At 43.1% G+C, this 18,947-nt stretch overlaps 1 protein-coding gene across 2 annotated transcripts in view; it reads right to left on the bottom strand.

Annotated features, from left to right (window-relative positions):
- tomm40l (translocase of outer mitochondrial membrane 40 homolog, like) overlaps nucleotides 1–18,947 on the bottom strand; it is a 42,064-nt gene that overhangs the window by 16,327 nt on the left and 6,790 nt on the right. For both annotated transcript variants that reach the window (XM_060904885.1, XM_060904884.1), the window contains 4 exons: nucleotides 8,183–8,275; nucleotides 683–784; nucleotides 461–566; nucleotides 153–275 (listed from right to left, as the gene is read on the bottom strand). In XM_060904885.1, coding sequence (XP_060760868.1) covers nucleotides 153–275; nucleotides 461–566; nucleotides 683–784; nucleotides 8,183–8,275 — 424 coding nt within the window. The remainder of the gene's footprint in view (nucleotides 1–152; nucleotides 276–460; nucleotides 567–682; nucleotides 785–8,182; nucleotides 8,276–18,947) is intronic.

Raw genomic sequence — 18,947 nt, 5'->3', positions numbered from 1 at the left:
TAGCTAAATGAGGTTTTGCTTGTTGGGCAATTATGTCTTATAATAAGGGTGGCTAGATGTTTTGACTTGAAAATAGACAAATACACTTCCTAAGATTTTTATTTTTTGCAGTGTAGGTGACTGTTTTCTTTATGTACATCTTATATGGCTACCTGTATATCGTCCCGCCAAAGACATGACCGTCCCCTCTTCACCAGGCCGGCGGTGGTACACCAGCTCTCCTCCCAGTGCCAAGGACGGAGTGATCGACTGGAGATAGTGAGCTACAACAATGCCTAGGAAAGAGATAAAGAAAGAAAATAAGAGTGAGCATTCATATTGCATTCTGTAACGTCAGCCAATTTGGAAATAATAGAGCTGAGCAACGAACTTCCAATACATTGGATTTTATTTTTATGATTATTTTCAGGATTGTGACATGCACGATCACATGATCAAGTAACATATTAAAATACTCTACCTGATCCTACCACCATGTCTGGGTTTCCTACAGTTACTGTAGCTGTGAAGTCTTCTCCTTTAAACTCAGCGTCTCCTTGCCAGTTGACAAACTTTTGCTGCTGCGTCTGATTAGACACGGAGGAAAGTTACACAAGCGACACGAACTAAACAAATTCGTCTCTCTATGCAAAAAAAAAAAAGAAAAAAAAAGAACAGAATCGTTTATTCAACACACGTGTACCTGGAAGGCCAGTTTGGAGCGCACTCTGTTGCTTATTTGGTGAATAATCTGTGCATTGAGGCTCCCACTGTTGTCCATGTCACCCACCAGAACTGGAAATGCCTAGAAAATAGACAGATCTCTCACGCACCAAAGAGAAAGCACCAATCTACTGTGCTCTCACGGAAGCAGAAAAAAGTTTCAGATAAATTAAAAGCGGTGATTTATTACTTATCATAACATCATCAGGGCTTTCAATTCACACCTTTGCAGAGTCCAAATCACAGTAAAAATGTCTGAATAATATATTATTTAGTATGATTTGATTTTATCATCATGCACATAATTAAAAGGGGGGGGGGGGGGGGGTGGAAACAAAGCAAAACCCACAGTGGCTGAGGGGTGTGTAGGAGGGAACAAGGCTAAAATCTACATGTAAAACTTGCCAAAGGGGGAAATTCATGACCGACTGCTAACTCGAGTGTCCTGCGCAGAGACTTGACCTCAACCCCAGTGAACACCTTTGGTATTAACTGAAATGCCAACTGCACCCCAGACCTTCTCACCTGATATCAGTGTTTGAGCTCACGAATGCTCTTGTGGCTGAATTGAACCCTAATCCCTACAGCTACACTCAATAAGATAGTGGAAAGCCTTCCCGGAAAAGCAAATCTGGAATGGGATGTTCAACAAGCATACTGGATTGTGATGGTCAAGTGTCCGCAACTTATGGCTACATAGTGTACAACCCCGATTCCAAAAAAGTTGGGACAAAGTACAAATTGTAAATAAAAACGGAATGCAATGACGTGGAAGTTTCAAAAGTCCATATTTTATTCAGAATAGAACATAGATGACATATCAAATGCTTAAACTGAGAAAATGTATCATTTAAAGAGAAAAATTAGGTGATTTTAAATTTCATGACAACACCACATCTCAAAAAAGTTGGGACAAGGCCATGTTTAGCACTGTGAGACATCCCCTTTTCTCTTTACAACAGTCTGTAAACGTCTGGGGACTGAGGAGACAAGTTGCTCAAGTTTAGGGATAGGAATGTTAACCCATTCTTGTCTAATGTAGGATTCTAGTTGCTCAACTGTCTTAGGTCTTTTTTGTCGCATCTTCCGTTTTATGATGCACCAAATGTTTTCTATGGGTGAAAGATCTGGACTGCAGGCTGGCCAGTTCAGTACCCAGACCCTTCTTCTACGCAGCCATGATGCTGTAATTGATGCAGTATGTGGTTTGGCATTGTCATGTTGGAAAATGCAAGGTCTTCCCTGAAAGAGACGTCGTCTGGATGGGAGCATATGTTGCTCTAGAACCTGGATATACCTTTCAGCATTGGTGTCTTTCCAGATATGTAAGCTGCCCATGCCACACACACTAATGCAACCCCATACCATCAGAGATGCAGGCTTCTGAACTGAGCGCTGATAACAACTTGGGTCGTCCTTCTCCTCTTTAGTCCGAATGACACGGTGTCCCTGATTTCCATAAAGAACTTCAAATTTTGATTTGTCTGACCACAGAACAGTTTTCCACTTTGCCACAGTCCATTTTAAACAAGCCTTGGCCCAGAGAAGACGTCTGTGCTTCTGGATCATGTTTAGATACGGCTTCTTCTTTGAAATATAGAGTTTTAGCTGGCAACGGCGGATGGCACGGTGAATTGTGTTCACAGATAATGTTCTCTGGAAATATTCCTGAGCCCATTTTGTGATTTCCAATACAGAAGCATGCCTGTATGTGATGCAGTGCCGTCTAAGGGCCCGAAGATCACGGGCACCCAGTATGGTTTTCCGGCCTTGACCCTTACACACAGAGATTCTTCCAGATTCTCTGAATCTTTTGATGATATTATGCACTGCAGATGCTGATATGTTCAAACTCTTTGCAATTTTACACTGTTGAACTCCTTTCTGATATTGCTCCACTATTTGTCGGTGCAGAATTAGGGGGATTGGTGATCCTCTTCCCATCTTTACTTCTGAGAGCCGCTGCCACTCCAAGATGCTCTTTTTATGCCCAGTCATGTTAATGACCTATTGCCAATTGACCTAATGAGTTGCAATTTGGTCCTATATATGGCGGCACGGTGGTGTAGTGGTTAGCGCTGTCGCCTCACAGCAAGAAGGTCCTGGGTTCGAGCCCCGGGGCCGGCGAGGGCCTTTCTGTGTGGAGTTTGCATGTTCTCCCCGTGTCCGCGTGGGTTTCCTCCGGGTGCTCCGGTTTCCCCCACAGTCCAAAGACATGCAGGTTAGGTTAACTGGTGACTCTAAATTGACCGTAGGTGTGAATGTGAGTGTGAATGGTTGTCTGTGTCTATGTGTCAGCCCTGTGATGACCTGGCGACTTGTCCAGGGTGTACCCCGCCTTTCGCCCATAGTCAGCTGGGATAGGCTCCAGCTTGCCTGCGACCCTGTAGAAGGATAAAGCGGCTAGAGATAATGAGATGAGAATATGATATATATATATATATATATATATATATATATAAAATAAATTGTTTACCTCTCTTCACGTCGAAAGAAGGAGGAAAGTTTTGCTCGTTTTGACATGGCGAATTATTAACACAAGAGGAAATACTTGTAATTCGCAACTAAAAAGACTGCAGCTACACTGGAAGCTTGAAATGCTTTCTAGCGCGATTGTGTTGCGCTTGCGCAGAACGGTGTCAGTCTTGCATGCCTTAGCTCGCGTCCGCACCTAACGAGCTCCGGCACGCGCCGTTAACAAAGAACACCTGTCTTTGATCAATGAACTATGTTTGGGATATTTAAGGACCGCGCCCATGCAAGGACGATGCGAAGTATTACGTCGCGTCTAGGAAGGCGAAAAATACATTTCTCCATTCGGAAAACCGGAAATTTTCAAGAGTTTTGTCAAATATCCAGATTTCCGGGTAAATCTGGAAGACTTTCATCTATACACGTGGAACCCGGTCCGGTTATCTGGGTCATTTCGGTTCATCTGACGCCGTGCTTGTTTACTCACTGAAATTGGATATCATTTTACAAAAATAAGGATTGTAAAGTGCTGTGTTGTGTTCGGATGTTCAAATTCATATATAACAGGACATTCAGTTCACAAATCTCCGAGAAATAACACCAATCTAAAGCGACAGTGGGTGAGGTTTGGCCAAACGAAGCGGGCAGATTTCGTGTCGCCTACTAATAATAAATCTGATTCATCAAGTGTTCATCACCACCAGAACGACCACATGGGAATTACTGGAGCAAAAAGAAACCCATTGATTTAATAAGTGGCATTTGGACAGTTCGTTGATTCCCCTATTATCGCCCACTTCGTATTTTCTTTCAATAATCACACTGAATTAGTGTATGTTTTAAAGATTATATTTCTGCATTTATTGAGGTACATGTAAATATTTTCTCTATATTTTGCAGTGGCCAGCTTAGAATAAGGTCTATCCACTCACTCCAGTCGTATCCAGAATCTAGCCTTACATTCCATCTGGCTAGATTCAAAGCGCTCCTATTTTTCTTCAAGTTCATTTTCTTGCATCCTAGCAAACTTTCCACTGGGCCCCAGAGCGGGAGGTGACCAGCGCAAACCTTGTTAACCCAGGCGATGTTCAAGCTGGTATGATACAAGTTCCTTTCAGCCGTAGTCATGAAACCACTTGCAAGGGTTTTAAAGTACTGCTAGCTTTTGCAAGTTACTAGCAGGACTGTCTTGACAGAACAATGGTGTAGCCCAGTGGCAAGGACAGGCCAAGACAAACTGGCAACGTCTGCTACAGTGGCTGACCGGGAGATACGTTCGTTTAACCCCGCTCTTAGGTGATACCATAGGTCACCTTGCATGATGGCCATTGGCTCCCAAGGAGCTCATCCACCCTTTGACAGATCGTTTTTAGTCCTGCTAGGTGACATGCCACCCTTCTCACCAGTACACACTGGTGGGGGAGCCGGTTTAGACACAGACCACCCGTCCATGCGGCAGGTTGTACTGGGTTACAATGTTACCAGTAGCAAAGTCCACCAGGACCCTGACCTGACACCAAGAATAAAAATCCACAAACCAATCTGTGTTTCCAGTTCTCTCTGGCTGGTGGTGCACTATCAGCGTGGAGTGGGACTGTCGTAAACTGACATCTGTTTCTCGTCTTGGGGGCTCGAAAAGATAACCATTTACTCCGGAATATCCTTGATCATCATCATCTGCTCCTTCACCCGACATACAAGAATCCCAATCACTATCAGAATTCTCTCCAAAACATGATTCCACTTCGAGACTGGTCTAATCACTGCTGCGCACATGAACGAAATCGATACCTGGATCTTTGTTACACACCCCTTCAGGATCTTCCGGTTCAGTCTTGGCAGATTCTGTGAAAATCGGCTGAACTTAGAGGAGATACGCAGAATCTTTATTTTTAAATACATTTCTGAGTGGATAGTATCGCCATCCTTGACTCTTGTATGCTGCATAAATGGGAATAAAAAAATATCATTTTGAGAGTTAAAAATCGACCTCAAAGTTGGCATTTGAGCTGCCCTGCTGAGCCAGCCAGCCCTGAGTGGGTGACGTCACAGCAGGAACCGGATTTAAGGCCGAGGCCTATGACAGCTGTAGACCAAATATGTCCCGTCCCGGGTTTTAGCAGCAACTCTCAGCTCACACTCCTGGTGCAACTAAACTTACTTTCCTCTTAATTAAAAAAAAGAACAACTTTTCCTTTTCTTTTCCTTTAACTGTTGGTACTGCACCCTCTTTCAATACGGGCTTATAGCCAACGCTCCTCAACAGATCAGAGGTCTCGTACGAGTCTTCAGTAAAATGTGCAGAGCAGAGGAGAGACCACTTCATAGCCGCCCGATGTGCCCGTGAACTTCTCGCAAAATGCGTCCAAATCTTTGCAGTTTGAGCATTCTTGGGCCATGAATGCAATGTAAAGCCACCTTCTGTTGTGTTGCTGTACCCGCCAGCAACACGTCTACGTGGCATGCCGATAAATTAGCTCAAAATGCAGGATCGGAGTTGCAGTCAGCTCTGTGTTTTAGTATAGCGCAAATGGCGATCAGGCCGATAGACTTCCTGCGGTGACATCACAGAGGTCAAGGTCATTCACTCAGACCGCTACCTACATGAATCGCTTTACTTGTAAAAATGACTATATTAGATTTATTGCTAACGCTGTGCCATTCTTGAGGTCTCAAGGCATTTATAAACAAAAAGTGAGGCCATGGTTCTACGTATTTCCTTTAATGATTTTCTATCAATTTATGGCCTTTTGGATCAGCTATGGTTCGAAAACACATGGTCAATCAACATAATGATTGTTGCTTTGTATAAGGAAAAAAAAGTGGGGTTTAGGGGCATTACATTCACTTTAAATCTGATTCCAAAAGATCGGGTGTGTGTTCATACAGCTCAGAAGGAAAAAGCTGGATGATCTGCCCAAGATCAATTAAAACAGTTATAGACTGCTCAACAAATACAAGGTAAAATAATGTATACCAGATTTACCAATCCATACAAGGGTTATTTGACCGCTCATGCAAACAGAATTACAATTGTCCGAGATACGGTAAATGTAGCCTAGAACTGGCAGATACATCAACAACTGGCGAATGAGGATGTGTGGTAGGGAGAGTGTTTTATTTTTGCGCATCAAATAATAGCAAAACACATGCACAATTTAGTTTAATGTGGCAAGTCATGGTCTTAAAGTTCTTACATCAATCTGTTTAACCCTTTGATGCAAAACACATGCCCACCCCTTCTAATGCACAACATGGGTCAAAAATGACCCGCATTCATTTTCCAGGTTATTTCATGCTGACTGAGTTTTTCTTTGCTCTATCTTTTAAAATCAATTTATTTTATGATTGAATATTCCAAGTATTCTTTAAATATCTTGTTTTTAATTACCACAAATCATTAATTTAATTTTTTCTTTCCTACTTTATGAACAAAAATACTTTTTATATTACTACACACGGGTCATCCAAGTGTGATTTAAAATTAAATGTCTTAATACTATAATAATAATAATTTGTTTCAAGTAATTACTTTAGCAGTGAATGGGGCCAGTTATTTATTTATTAACTATGTCGTTAGCTAAGCCAACTACAGTAAAATTAGCTAAATAAAGTAGAATATGTCAACAGCTCGGTAGCTAATAGTAATTACTCGTAACTTTCTGACAAGTAATCTACTCACTCTCAAGGGAACCTAAACATAATCCATTTTTTTCTAAGGTAATGTTAGAACAATTGAAAAACGTTACTTCCATGTATTAGATGGGCAAAGGGCGCTGTGCTGAGCTGTGAAATGTCTGACACAAGCACAATTCACAGTTCCCACCAAACGCTGGAGTAAATGCATGCGGGTCGGTTCTGACCCATGTGTGTAAACTTGATGTAGAATTACAAAAGCTGTGCTTGTTCATAACTTAAAAGGAAAAATAAAAACAATGATTTGTGCTAAACAAAAAAGATATTTACTGCATATTTGGAAAAGTAAATGACAAAATGAATTTATTTCAAAAGTATATCATAGAAACACTCAGCCATACATGAAATAACCTGGAAAATGAATGCAGGTCGTTTTTGACCCATGTTGTGCATTAGAAGGGTAGTGATACAAAAAGGGTTTTTATTCAAAAAGTAAGAAAGGAAAAAATAAAATAAGGATGTATGATGATCAAAAACAAGTTAATTGAGGAATACCTTGAATACTGAATGATGGAATTAATTTATTGCAAAGATATCGAAGATAAAAACTCAGCCGGGTCACTTTTGACCCATGTTTTGCATCAAAGGGTTAATGCATAAATGGGGTTTAAATAAGTTTCTCCATATACATTACTCACAGGGGCGGCACGGTGGTGTAGTGGTTAGCACTGTTGCCTCACAGCAAGAAGGTCCTGGGTTCGAGCCCCATGGCCGGCGAGGGCCTTTCTGTGTGGAGTTTGCATGTTCTCCCTGTGTTCGCGTGGGTTTCCTCCGGGTGCTCCGGTTTCCCCCACAGTCCAAAGACATGCAGGTTAGGTTAACTGGTGACTCTAAATTGACCGTAGGTGTGAGTGTGAATGGTTGTCTGTGTCTGTGTTAGCCCTGTGATGACCTGGCGACTTGTCCAGGGTGTACCCCGCCTTTCGCCCGTAGTCAGCTGGGATAGGCTCCAGCTTGCCTGCGACCCTGTAGAAGGATAAAGCGGCTAGAGATAATGAGATGAGATGAGACATTACTCACATCTTAAATGTGCAATATGTAATCTGACAATAATACCACGAGAAACGATAGCCATAGAGAACACTGCATCCCATTCCAACAAATTAACCCAATGCAATTCACTGGAGAATGTGCGATGATAAATTGAGAACGGAAAAAAAAAAAAAAAAAAAATCATCCTACGAACAAACTATGCCATGACCTACATTTAGTATCTTGTTAAAATGTTAAACTAAATTGTGCCTTTTTTTGTTGCAAACTAAAACACTACGAAATCAAAAAAGATGAACATCGTACACATTTTAAATTTTACCTCTGCAGGTCCTGTCTGCTTGGTCCCGACATACGTAGCACCAAATCTGTAACTGGAATCTCCCAAGGTGCTTAGCATGATGGTGTGATTGACCTGCAAAGAAGCACCAACGACATTAACACCACAAAAACAGAATCACGTGAGACTGCAGAGCAAAGAGGCAGCTCACCAAGGACACTATATGGTGGTGCTTGAAAGTTTGTGAACCCTTTAGAATTTTCTGAAATGCGGAGCATCCTGCGGTAAAACCGCAGCAGAGATGTGGTTTTACCGCAGGATGCTCCGCATTTCATACGTGGACCATGTTACAAACAAAGAGGTCCTCCGACGGGTCGGTATGGAGCGCGAGCTACTCCGTACGATTGATCAACGGCAGCTCAAGTTTCTTGGTCACTGTGTGAGAAAACAAGCACTTGAAGAGCTCAGCCTCAGTGGAAGGATCGTGGGAAAGAAAGCCCGGGGAGGTCAGAGGAAAACATTCCTCAAGAACTTTGATCTCACCCCTGCAGACATCTGGGTCTTGGCAAGACAGAGGGAAACATGGCATGATATGGTTCGCCAAGCGCTGATTCGGTGATGACACTTTCGAGTCGAGAATTTTCTATATTTCTGCATAAATATGACCCAAAACATCATCAGATTTTCACACAAGTCCTAAAAGTAGAGAAAGAGAACCCAGTTAAACAAATGAGACAAAAATATTAGACTTGGTCATTTATTTATTGAGGAAAATGATCCAATATTACATATCTGTGAGTGGCAAAAGTATGTGAACCTTTGCTTTCAGTATCTGGTGTGACCCCCCTTGTGCAGCAATAACTGCAACTAAACGTTTGCGGTAACTGTTGATCAGTCCTGCACACCGGCTTGGAGGAATTTTAGCCCATTCCTCCGTACAGAACAGCTTCAACTCTGGGATGTTGGTGGGTTTCCTCACATGAACTGCTCACTTCAGGTCCTTCCACAACATTTCCATTGGATTAAGGTCAGGACTTTGACTTGGCCATTCCAAAACATTAACTTTATTCTTCTTTAACCATTCTTTGGTAGAACGACTTGTGTGCTTAGGGTCGTTGTCTTGCTGCATGACCCACCTTCTCTTGAGATTCAGTTCATGGACAGATGTCCTGACATTTTCCTTTAGAATTCGCTGGTATAATTCAGAATTCATTGTTCCATCAATGATGGCAAGCCATCCTGGCCCAGATGCAGCAAAACAGGCCCAAACCATGATACTACCACCACCATGTTTCACAGATGGGATAAGGTTCTTATGCTGGAATGCAGTGTTTTCCTTTCTCCAAACATAACGCTTCTCATTTAAACCAAAAAGTTTTATTTTGGTCTCATTTGTCCACAAAACATTTTTCCAACAGCCTTCTGGCTTGTCCACGTGATCTTCAGCAAACTGCAGACGAGCAGCAATGTTCTTTTTGGAGAGCAGTGGCTTTCTCCTTGCAACCCTGCCATGCACACCATTGTTATTCGGTATTCTCCTGATGGTGGACTCATGAAAGAAAGAAAAGCAAGCACAACTTTATTCATCACACACTTATGAAATTCCTCTCTGCATGTAACCCATCTGAAGCAGTGAAAACACACGTGTGTACACACATGAACAATGAGCGCACACACACATACCCAGAGCAGTAGGCAGCCATGCTAACAGCGCCCGGGGAGCAGTTGGGAGTTAGGTGCCTCGCTCAGGGGCACCTCAGCCCAAGGCCGTCCCATATTAACCTAACTGCATGTCTTTGAACATTAACATTAGCCAATGTGAGAGAGGCCTTCAGTTGCTTAGAAGATACCCTGGGATCCTTTGTGACCTCGCCGACTATTACATGCCTTGCTCTTGGAGTGATCCTTGTTGGTCGACCACTCCTGGGGAGGGTAATAATGGTCTTGAATTTCCTCCATTTGTACACAATCTGTCTGACTGTGGATTGGTGGAGTCCAAACTCTTGAGAGATGGCTTTGTAACCTTTTCCAGCCTGATGAGCATCAACAACGCTTTTTCTGAGGTCCTCAGAAATCTCCTTTGTTTGTGTCATGATACACTTCCACAAACGTGTTGTGAAGATCAGACTTTGATAGATCCCTGTTCTTTAAATAAAACAGGGTGCCCACTCACACCTGATTGTCATCCCATTGATTGAAAACACCTGACTCTAATTTCACCTTCAAATTAACTGCTAATCCTAGAGGTTCACATACTTTTGCCAATCACAGATATGTAATATTGGATCATTTTCCTCAATAAATAAATGACCAAGTATAATATTTTTGTCTCATTTGTTTAACTGGGTTCTCTTTATCTACTTTTAGGACTTGTGTGAAAATTTGATGATGTTTTAGGTCATATTTATGCAGAAATATAGAAAATTCTAAAGGGTTCACAAACTTTCAAGCACCACTGTAGATAAGCACAGACTGTTCAGGAACATGCCAGTCCATGGTGTTTTGCAAACGTCTTTGTGGATGTGCAGCCTATTTTTTTTTCCTCCACACTCTGGATCTTTTTCCTTTATATAATCTTAACATCTCTCTCCAAATAGAGAACCGGTTTGTGCAGTGTGTTTACAAATGCAGATTTATTCTCGAGAGCCACACAGTGGGCCAAAATACCATTGAGTAAACCTTAAAGGGCCGACTCACCCTTCCCAGAATCCAGTTTTTTGTTTTGAAATCAAATGACGTTTGCAAATTCACTATTAGTGATCCCTTCTAAACCCGTCTCAAACTTTTTCTTCATCGACACATCATACACTCACTGTCCCCTTTAAAGGAGAACAGAAGACAAATTTATCATCAAAATTCTATTTCTCATTTTATTAAATATAGGAATGCATTTTTGATCGCTATTTTGTCGCTGCTATAGCAAGTTATGAGTGTATGAAATATGCTCTGTAATATCTCAGTCCATATGTCAAAGCAATGGCCGTAAACGACATTCGCCGAGACCTGTGCGAGACATCGTAGGATGGAAGTAAAACGTACAGCAGAAGTCAAAGTGACCAACATCTGCCGACGTTTTCAAAAGATGCGCGCGCGCTCTTTGTCGAATGCTGATGTAATCAAACTGGAAGTTTTGTTTGTTTTGATAGCAATCAGGAAAGTTTGAAAAAAGTAGGCAGGAATCGTCATTTCAACTCGTTTTTGTGCAATACTTCGTTTGGAAAAAAGAGTTTTCAAAATGGCGGCACTGACACCTGGCTGACACTTCACGTTTCGAAGTCTCGCACAAGTCTCGTGAAGATCGCGTGGATAAGTGACGCCTGCCGTGGACCAAACGAACTAAATTCAACATGGCTAAAAACCGAATAGGCCGATAAGTATCATATTTAATTGCAATTAGTTGCCAGTACGAGTCACGATATAAGGTTACTAAAACCGAAAACGTAACACGTTAATTAAGAAATAAAGCAAGTTTAACAATGAATTCAGTTCTCCTTTAATCAGAACCTGTTCTTGGCTGCAGGAGTGGAACCCAGTGTGGTCTTCTGTTGCATGCTAACTTCTTTGAGACTCTTGTGGGATGCAGACAAGGTGCTCTTGAATCCCCAATGATATTCAATGTTTATATGGACTTTGTCGTTAGAATTGCCAAGAGTGAAATTATAAAGACCAACCCCGATGCAGGAATCAAGATCAATTATCATATACCCAATGAGCTGTCTCCCCGAGAGCTTCGGATGAAAGCATCAGCACATGGCAATGTACTAGTCACTGAGCTACTGTACGCTGACGATCAGGTCATATTCGCCAAATCAAAGGAGGAACTGCAGGACATGCTCAACATCTATGATGGCACCTTTAGACGGTTCGGGATGCAGATCTCATACACCAAGACTGAAACAATGGTATTCAATGTAGATGAACATCTAATGGAATTGCCGAGCCTTGCGAGTATCGGGCTCAACAATCTAAAGAATGTAAGAAGCTTCAAGTATTTGGGATACACCATAACCAACTCGGAAAGTACTATTCAATCCTTACATACCTGAATTGCCGCAGCATACCAAAAATGGAACGATCTCAAGCATGTCTTGACCGATAAGCGGATACGGCTAGAAACAAGAGTGAAATTCCTCACCACATGCATTCGGTCAAGGCTTTTGTATAGTGTTCAAGCATGGGAACTGACAGAGGACGAGTTGAAGAAGGTGGAAGTCATCTGGCATGGCTTCCTGAGGAAAATGGTACGGCGAGGGTTTGAAAGGAAAAATGCTCCGGATCGAGCAGAGAAGGAAGGAAGGAACAGAGGTTGACTGGAGCTTCCGTATTTCTAATGAGAAATTACGTGAAATCACAAAAACAAATTCCATCTGAGACTTTTGCGTGATGCAGTACCTGAAATACCTGGCACATATATGTAGGCTTGACAACAATGCCCTCCAAAAACAGGTCCTCTTCGATAGCTCAACTCCGAAAGCCGTTTGGTATAGAGTAGAGAAGGAGCTTGCTGTCGATGTACAGCAAGCACAGAAAGCGATGATGGATAGGACAGACTTCCAGCTACTGCTGAATAGACAATTCCAGCAGTAGCACCCCATGGCGGTCTCCGACGCCTCCGGGGAAATTTGATGATGATGATGAGATGCTTTTCTGCTCACCACAGTTGTAAAGAGTGATTATACGAGTTGCTATATCCTTCCTGGCAGCTCAAACCAACTGGCCATTTTCCTCTGACCTCTCTTATCAACAAGGCGTTTGTTTCCACCCACAGAACTGTCGCTCACTCAATGTTTTTTGTTTTTCACACCATTCTGTGTAAGCTCTACAGACTGCTGTTTGTGAAAACCCCAGGAGATCAGCAGTTTCTCAAATACTCAAACCGACACCCATGCCACAGAGAAAGTCACCCTCTGAGATCACAGCTTTTCCCATTCTGATGTTTGAAGTGAACGTCTTGAACTGAAGCTCTTGATTTGTAACTGTATGATTTGATGCATTGTGCTGCCGTCAAGGGATCGGCTGATTTTTTCTTAGTTACCCACTTAATACAAGTTTATACCAACCAAACTGGCACAATTCAAATATTTTGTACAGATACAGCTCAGCCTCTCCATTTCAGATAACATTTAGGCTCCACTCCAGCCTCTAATAAGAAAGACCTGATTTTGGGCGTGCTGTGCACCATCAAGCTCAAATAAACCTCTTTAGTTTGAGCTTACTGAAGGATATTTTAGCAGGGAATTATTCAGAAGAGATATTAGGACTCTCCTTACCTTTCACTTCAACACAAAACTTGATTTACAATTGAACAGAGTTGAAAAGAGTCTCGGACCAACTGACAGTGAAGGAATCCAATTTTTTGCGTTGATTTACGAAACGAACACAGAACGGCATGGTGTTTTTCATCATATGTTTGCCACGGGGACTCAACACGCCTCCCTTCAAACACATCTCCCTTCAGTCGCTTACTGGCTGACCACACTTTCACTTTTTTTTTTTTAAATACCGAGCCCTGTATTCCTGACACTGTCCGATGTGCTCAGGGCCGGTCGGGGCTCTGATGTCCCTTTTCCACCAAAGCAGTTCCAGGGCTGGTTCGGGGCCAGTGCTTAGTTTGGAACCGGGTTTTCTGTTTCCACTGACAAAGAACTGGCTCTGGGGCCAGAAAAATCGGTTCCAGGCTAGCACCAACTCTCTGCTGGGCCAGAGGAAAGAACCGCTTACGTCAGCGGGGGGGGGAGTTGTTAAGACCAACAACAATAACAAGACCGCGAAAGATCGCCATTTTTAAGCGACGAGGAGCAGCAGCTGTACAAATGCTTAGTCATCCATTATTATTATTATTATTATTGCTGTTGTTGCTGCTGCTTCTTCCGTGTTGTTTTTGCTTCGATATTCGCGCCAAGGTTTATGCAAACGTAGCGACGTAACTGACATATACAGCGACGTACTGTAACTGACGTATACAGTGACGTAATGACGTGGCTTCCCTTAGCACCGCGAGCTATGGAAAAGCAAACTGGTTCTCAGCTGGCTCGCAAGTTGAACGAGTTGTGAACCAGCACCGGCCCCGAACCAGCCCTGGAACTGATTTGGTGGAAAAGGGGTATGAGTGAGCCTCCCTGGTGGCTGTTTCAGCCCTGAAATCATCTTCAGTGGTTGAACAAGCTCACCCAAAAAAACTTCAGCTTAGAGCGCGCCATCGTTTGGTTCACGCAGAGATAATTACACCACCACACCAGGCCGATTGCGATTGGTCAAAAGCTTGACGCTCGTTTGGTCATTACATGTAACTGATTTTTATTGGTCACAAGCGAGCGCTCTTTGTTTACGCTCTGGCTTCCTGTCGTCTCTTCACTGGGGTTGGATTTTGGCAAACGGAGAAATTCATGGAGGGATTTCTAGAAAGGACGACTTATGATAATGATAACGATGATAAATACATTCATCACGGTGACAACTGCTAGTAATTTTCTCTTTGTCACTGATGGATTATGTTCATCAAGGATGAGCGTGACGAGCACCAGTGGGAACCCTGATGGTGCGAAAAAAAAAACACCGAGTGAGTGAGCGAGCGTGCAACAGCTCTGTGGGTGGAAACAAATGCCTTGTTGATGAGAGAGGTCAGAGGGAAACGGACAGATTGGTTCGAGCTGCCAGGAAGGATACGGTCACTCATATAATCACATGAGCACTGAAGGCACGAAGCGAAACTAGGGGGGTGCGGGGGCGTGGCCCCCCGGAAACTCTTTTGAAAATCGATGCTCTCAGGTGCATTTTCAAGGTCTGAGAGGTTTTAGATCCTTGATTATAGAATGGATTTTACCAGTGTTTCAATGATTTCTGACCTAAACAGTATTAATGTAAACACATTTGAAATTTCACCTTAAAGTTAAACTGTTGTGTTATAGATTACTGAGGTCTATGATCGACTGAAAATCTACAGGGATCCCTTAATTATCTCTGATCAAGTCGTGTTATAACAAAAATGTGCAGGAAAATATGAACAGTGGTTTGCTCCATCTTCTGCAATCCAGTGAAGAGAATCGATCATCATGACCTCCTGTTGACCACAAAGGGATCTGAACCTAAGACCTGCCACCTTAAAATAAGTCGCTGTATTACTATAACTAATGATTTAGAATGTTTCGGATGCAATTACCGTAATATATGTATAACTAAAGATACACTGAAAAGAAAAATAAAGCAACTGCATATTATAAAGTTTAAATTTTGGCACTTTATTAAATGGACGAGATTAAAACATATTTAAAGGAAAAGAAAACTTCATTCGTACATTTAAGTTTGCAGAAAGATTCCGTACTCATAAACACATTCATGAAGAGAATTTAAGTGTCAAATGTAGCATAATTTTGAATAATAATGATAAGCGTATTTGGCAGTGTGATGTCACGGTGAGCCTTTAACAAAAGAATAATCCGGAGCCGCCTTTTGTTAAATGGATCCCAGTGACATCACACTGCCAGAAATGCTTATGATGATTATTTGAAATTATGCAATATTTGACACATTTGGACAACTTCACTTCATGAGTGTGTTTATAAGGACATAATCTTTCTGCAAACCCAAACTAATGAATTAAGTTTTCTCCTCCTTTAAACCAGATTCATTCTCCTCGGCTTTTGCTTGGCCCGATGCTGGGCGACCCGCTCATAGTCCGTCTCGCTGTCACTGGATCAAATTGTCCAGCGAACGCTTTTCGAGCCAGTCGCTGTGATCAAAATTGACGACGGTTTCGTTGTCGTGACAGTCGTCTGGTTTTGTGCGCCATCACTCACGTGGGTTTGTTGGCGTTTAGTCAACCCATCTTTGATCAAAGCCATAATGATAACAGACTAGGTCAAACTTTTGTGATTAAAATCAGTCGGCTTTGTCCGTCTGGTCGGGGACGACATCGGCAGCCAATGAGATCGCTTATAATGAATCAGAAAATTCTGGGATGTCTGACGTTTTCTTTCGATGTTTTTATTGGACGGTTTGAACACGTGATCTTGACATACCCAACAGATTAGAGTTTGTTTACATCATACCATGCGGACATATTACTTTGACAGAATCAACACAAACATTGGGGAAAAAAGAGCGCTTGTTTAACACAAATATCAGTCAATATGTAAATGGATCTGTTATCTGCTCTCCTATGGATCTAGTTACTTGTGGGTAGGAAATTTAACATATCGGTATAAATCTGAAGGCCAATTTATGCTGACAACCCAGTCCTCGCAGATAGCGTCGCAGACAGTGTCTGCGTAGCCCCCCCACCTTCGCAGACGCTCTGCGCGCACCTCCTAAAAATTGTGACCACCGCAGAAGCCTCGCAGACAGCGCCGCAGACAAGAGGGCTCTGATTGGTCCACTCTACATCCGCTGTACACGCACTTCCGCTTCCCTACTTTCCTGGTTTGTTTTGTTTTCACGACCGGCATTTTTAAAAACACGAGCGAAGATGGAGCAGCATGAAGAGCGGTTGATTGAGGAAGTACGTACATCTCTTCGACTCCAGTTCTAGTCATTATAAAAAAAAAAGTTCTAGTCATTATAAGTAACCGGAGGATAAACACTCCACTAACCACACCCACCAACTACTCCTAGCGACTTCGCGCCCCCTTGCGTTGTGCCGGTGAATAACATCGCGCATGCCTTTACTCCCCGCTCAACAATAAATTACAACTGTCTGCGAAAAGCTATCTGCGAAAGCCTTGTCGCACGAGCATGCAGAGGCCCTTAGCGTATCGGATTTTAACTAAAGCGACTAAGCGTATCGGCAGGCAGAGCAAGCGGATCGGGTCCGATACGCTAAAACGCTTTGGGGAAAACCATGTTTGAAGGGCCTCTGAACATAATGACAGTATGTTAAGCCTAGTGCCGCTTTTCCACTACAAACGCGGCTGAGCCGTGCCGAGTCGAGCTGAGTCGAGCTGAGCGGGGCTATTGAAGTTGCATTTCGACTACAACCGCGCTGAACCGTGCTGGCTGGAAGTGGGTGGACACATTGGGTGGAGTTAGCGAAAGTGGGTGGACGTCACGTGATGTCGTTAAGCAGCGCAAACAGTGACATCAGTGACAGTGGCGGAACAAGTCAGAGCCGGGCCGGGGGCGGGGCAAATGACCGGGCCCTTTATTAAAGCTTATCATAACATCATTTTAGGCTACAAAATGTCCGCAACTGCGGTGTTTACCAATTTCAACACTACCGGGTGCAACTATGTTATTTAGTACATCAAGTCCTTCAAACGAACATGTAACTCAGAAACAAAAAACATTAGGATACTGTACATGGCTCATAATAAAACATCAATAGCCTATACTGCGCACATTATTTGAAGGGCATACGAATGAGCGCTCAGAGGTTGCAACGGTGACAGGAAGAGTCAGAAATAAAAGGAGGGCGGTGCAAACCTCACTGAATGCACTGTGTTTACCAATTTCAACACTACGGGGTGCAACTATGTTATTTTGTACATTAAGTCCTTCAAACGAACATGTAACTCAGAAACAAAAAAACATTAGGTGACATACTGTACATGGCTCATAATAAAACATCAATAGCCTACTGCGCGCATTATTTGAAGGGCATACGACGAGCCTTGCGCTCCGCAAACTCGTCCACGATGCTCTGTATGTCACTGATTCAGTGATCTTTTAAGCGGTAGTCTCACGACCCGGATAGTAAACAATAAACATGGAGGACATGGAGTCGTTAGTGTTGCTGGTCTTGGTGCTGTGGCTTGCGACAACAGATACTGGCAAGAGCGTATAGATGAGGCGAGGCGCATAAGGCTTCAGAAATTCTCGTAATTCGTAATTCTTCTCCTTCCGGGTTTACGGTGTTTACAGATCCCAGCGCGCTCGCGGGGCGTGTGTGGGCATGTGAGGACACTCCTCCTCACCAATCAGTGCACAGGGGAGTGTCTGCTCACGCCCCCAGCCTCAGTCGGCACGGCTTGGCTCGCTTCAGCCCCACTCCAAAACGGTGCGAGTTTTAGGGGCTAAGCAGGGCTGAAACGAGCTAAGTCGTGCTGGTTTTTGGTAGTCGAAACGCGAGCCGTGTCGGGCTGAAGTGAGCTGAAGCGAGCTGAAGTGAGCTGAAAAAGGGTAGTGGAAAAGGGCCATAGGTCACAACCGGCCGTACGTGGTCCTACGGCCGGTCTACGTGCAAAAAACGCAAGAAACGCACAGAGAGCGCGCATGTGACGTGCTGATTTTCGAGCCGTAGACCAGCTGCTGCAGAGGTTCTTTGTCATGTCAAACAAACTCTACGGGCGCTTACGTTTTTTTCAGGTTGGAAGACAAACTTACAGCCAACGTGCGTCTTTCTCCACGAACAAAAAAAAACAAAAACGCAGCGATTTGGGAAACGCCAAAAATCGCACGGCCAAAAAAATTGTACGTCCGGCTGTGACCTAGGCTTTAGCCAGGGTAGCACATGCTGTACTAGTGTGTTATTAGATTTAATGCCTAACACCTTGCTGTAACAGTGATTATGTACTAAATCACCCCTAGCTGTAAATGAGTGCGTGAATGCACGTGTTCACTGTGCCCTGAAATGAACAGGCGTCCCGTCTGAGGCGAATTCTCCTGCTTTGTGCCTGATATTCCTGGAATGGGCTCTAGATCCACTACAACCCTGATCACAATAGATGAATAAATGAAAGTACCTGGAGAGACCGTTTCAATACCTCGACGTTAACTTTTTAATCCACTGGTCCACTCGGACAAGCAGCAAGATTTTTCACTCGTCCTGACCGGAACCTTTTTATTATTCCTATGCATTTACTAGTTCAGTGAA

The sequence above is a fragment of the Neoarius graeffei genome, chromosome 22, assembly GCF_027579695.1.
Source record: "Neoarius graeffei isolate fNeoGra1 chromosome 22, fNeoGra1.pri, whole genome shotgun sequence".
In the NCBI taxonomy this organism is placed as follows: Eukaryota; Metazoa; Chordata; class Actinopteri; order Siluriformes; family Ariidae; genus Neoarius; species Neoarius graeffei.
This window is presented reverse-complemented; position numbering and strand designations above follow the sequence as displayed.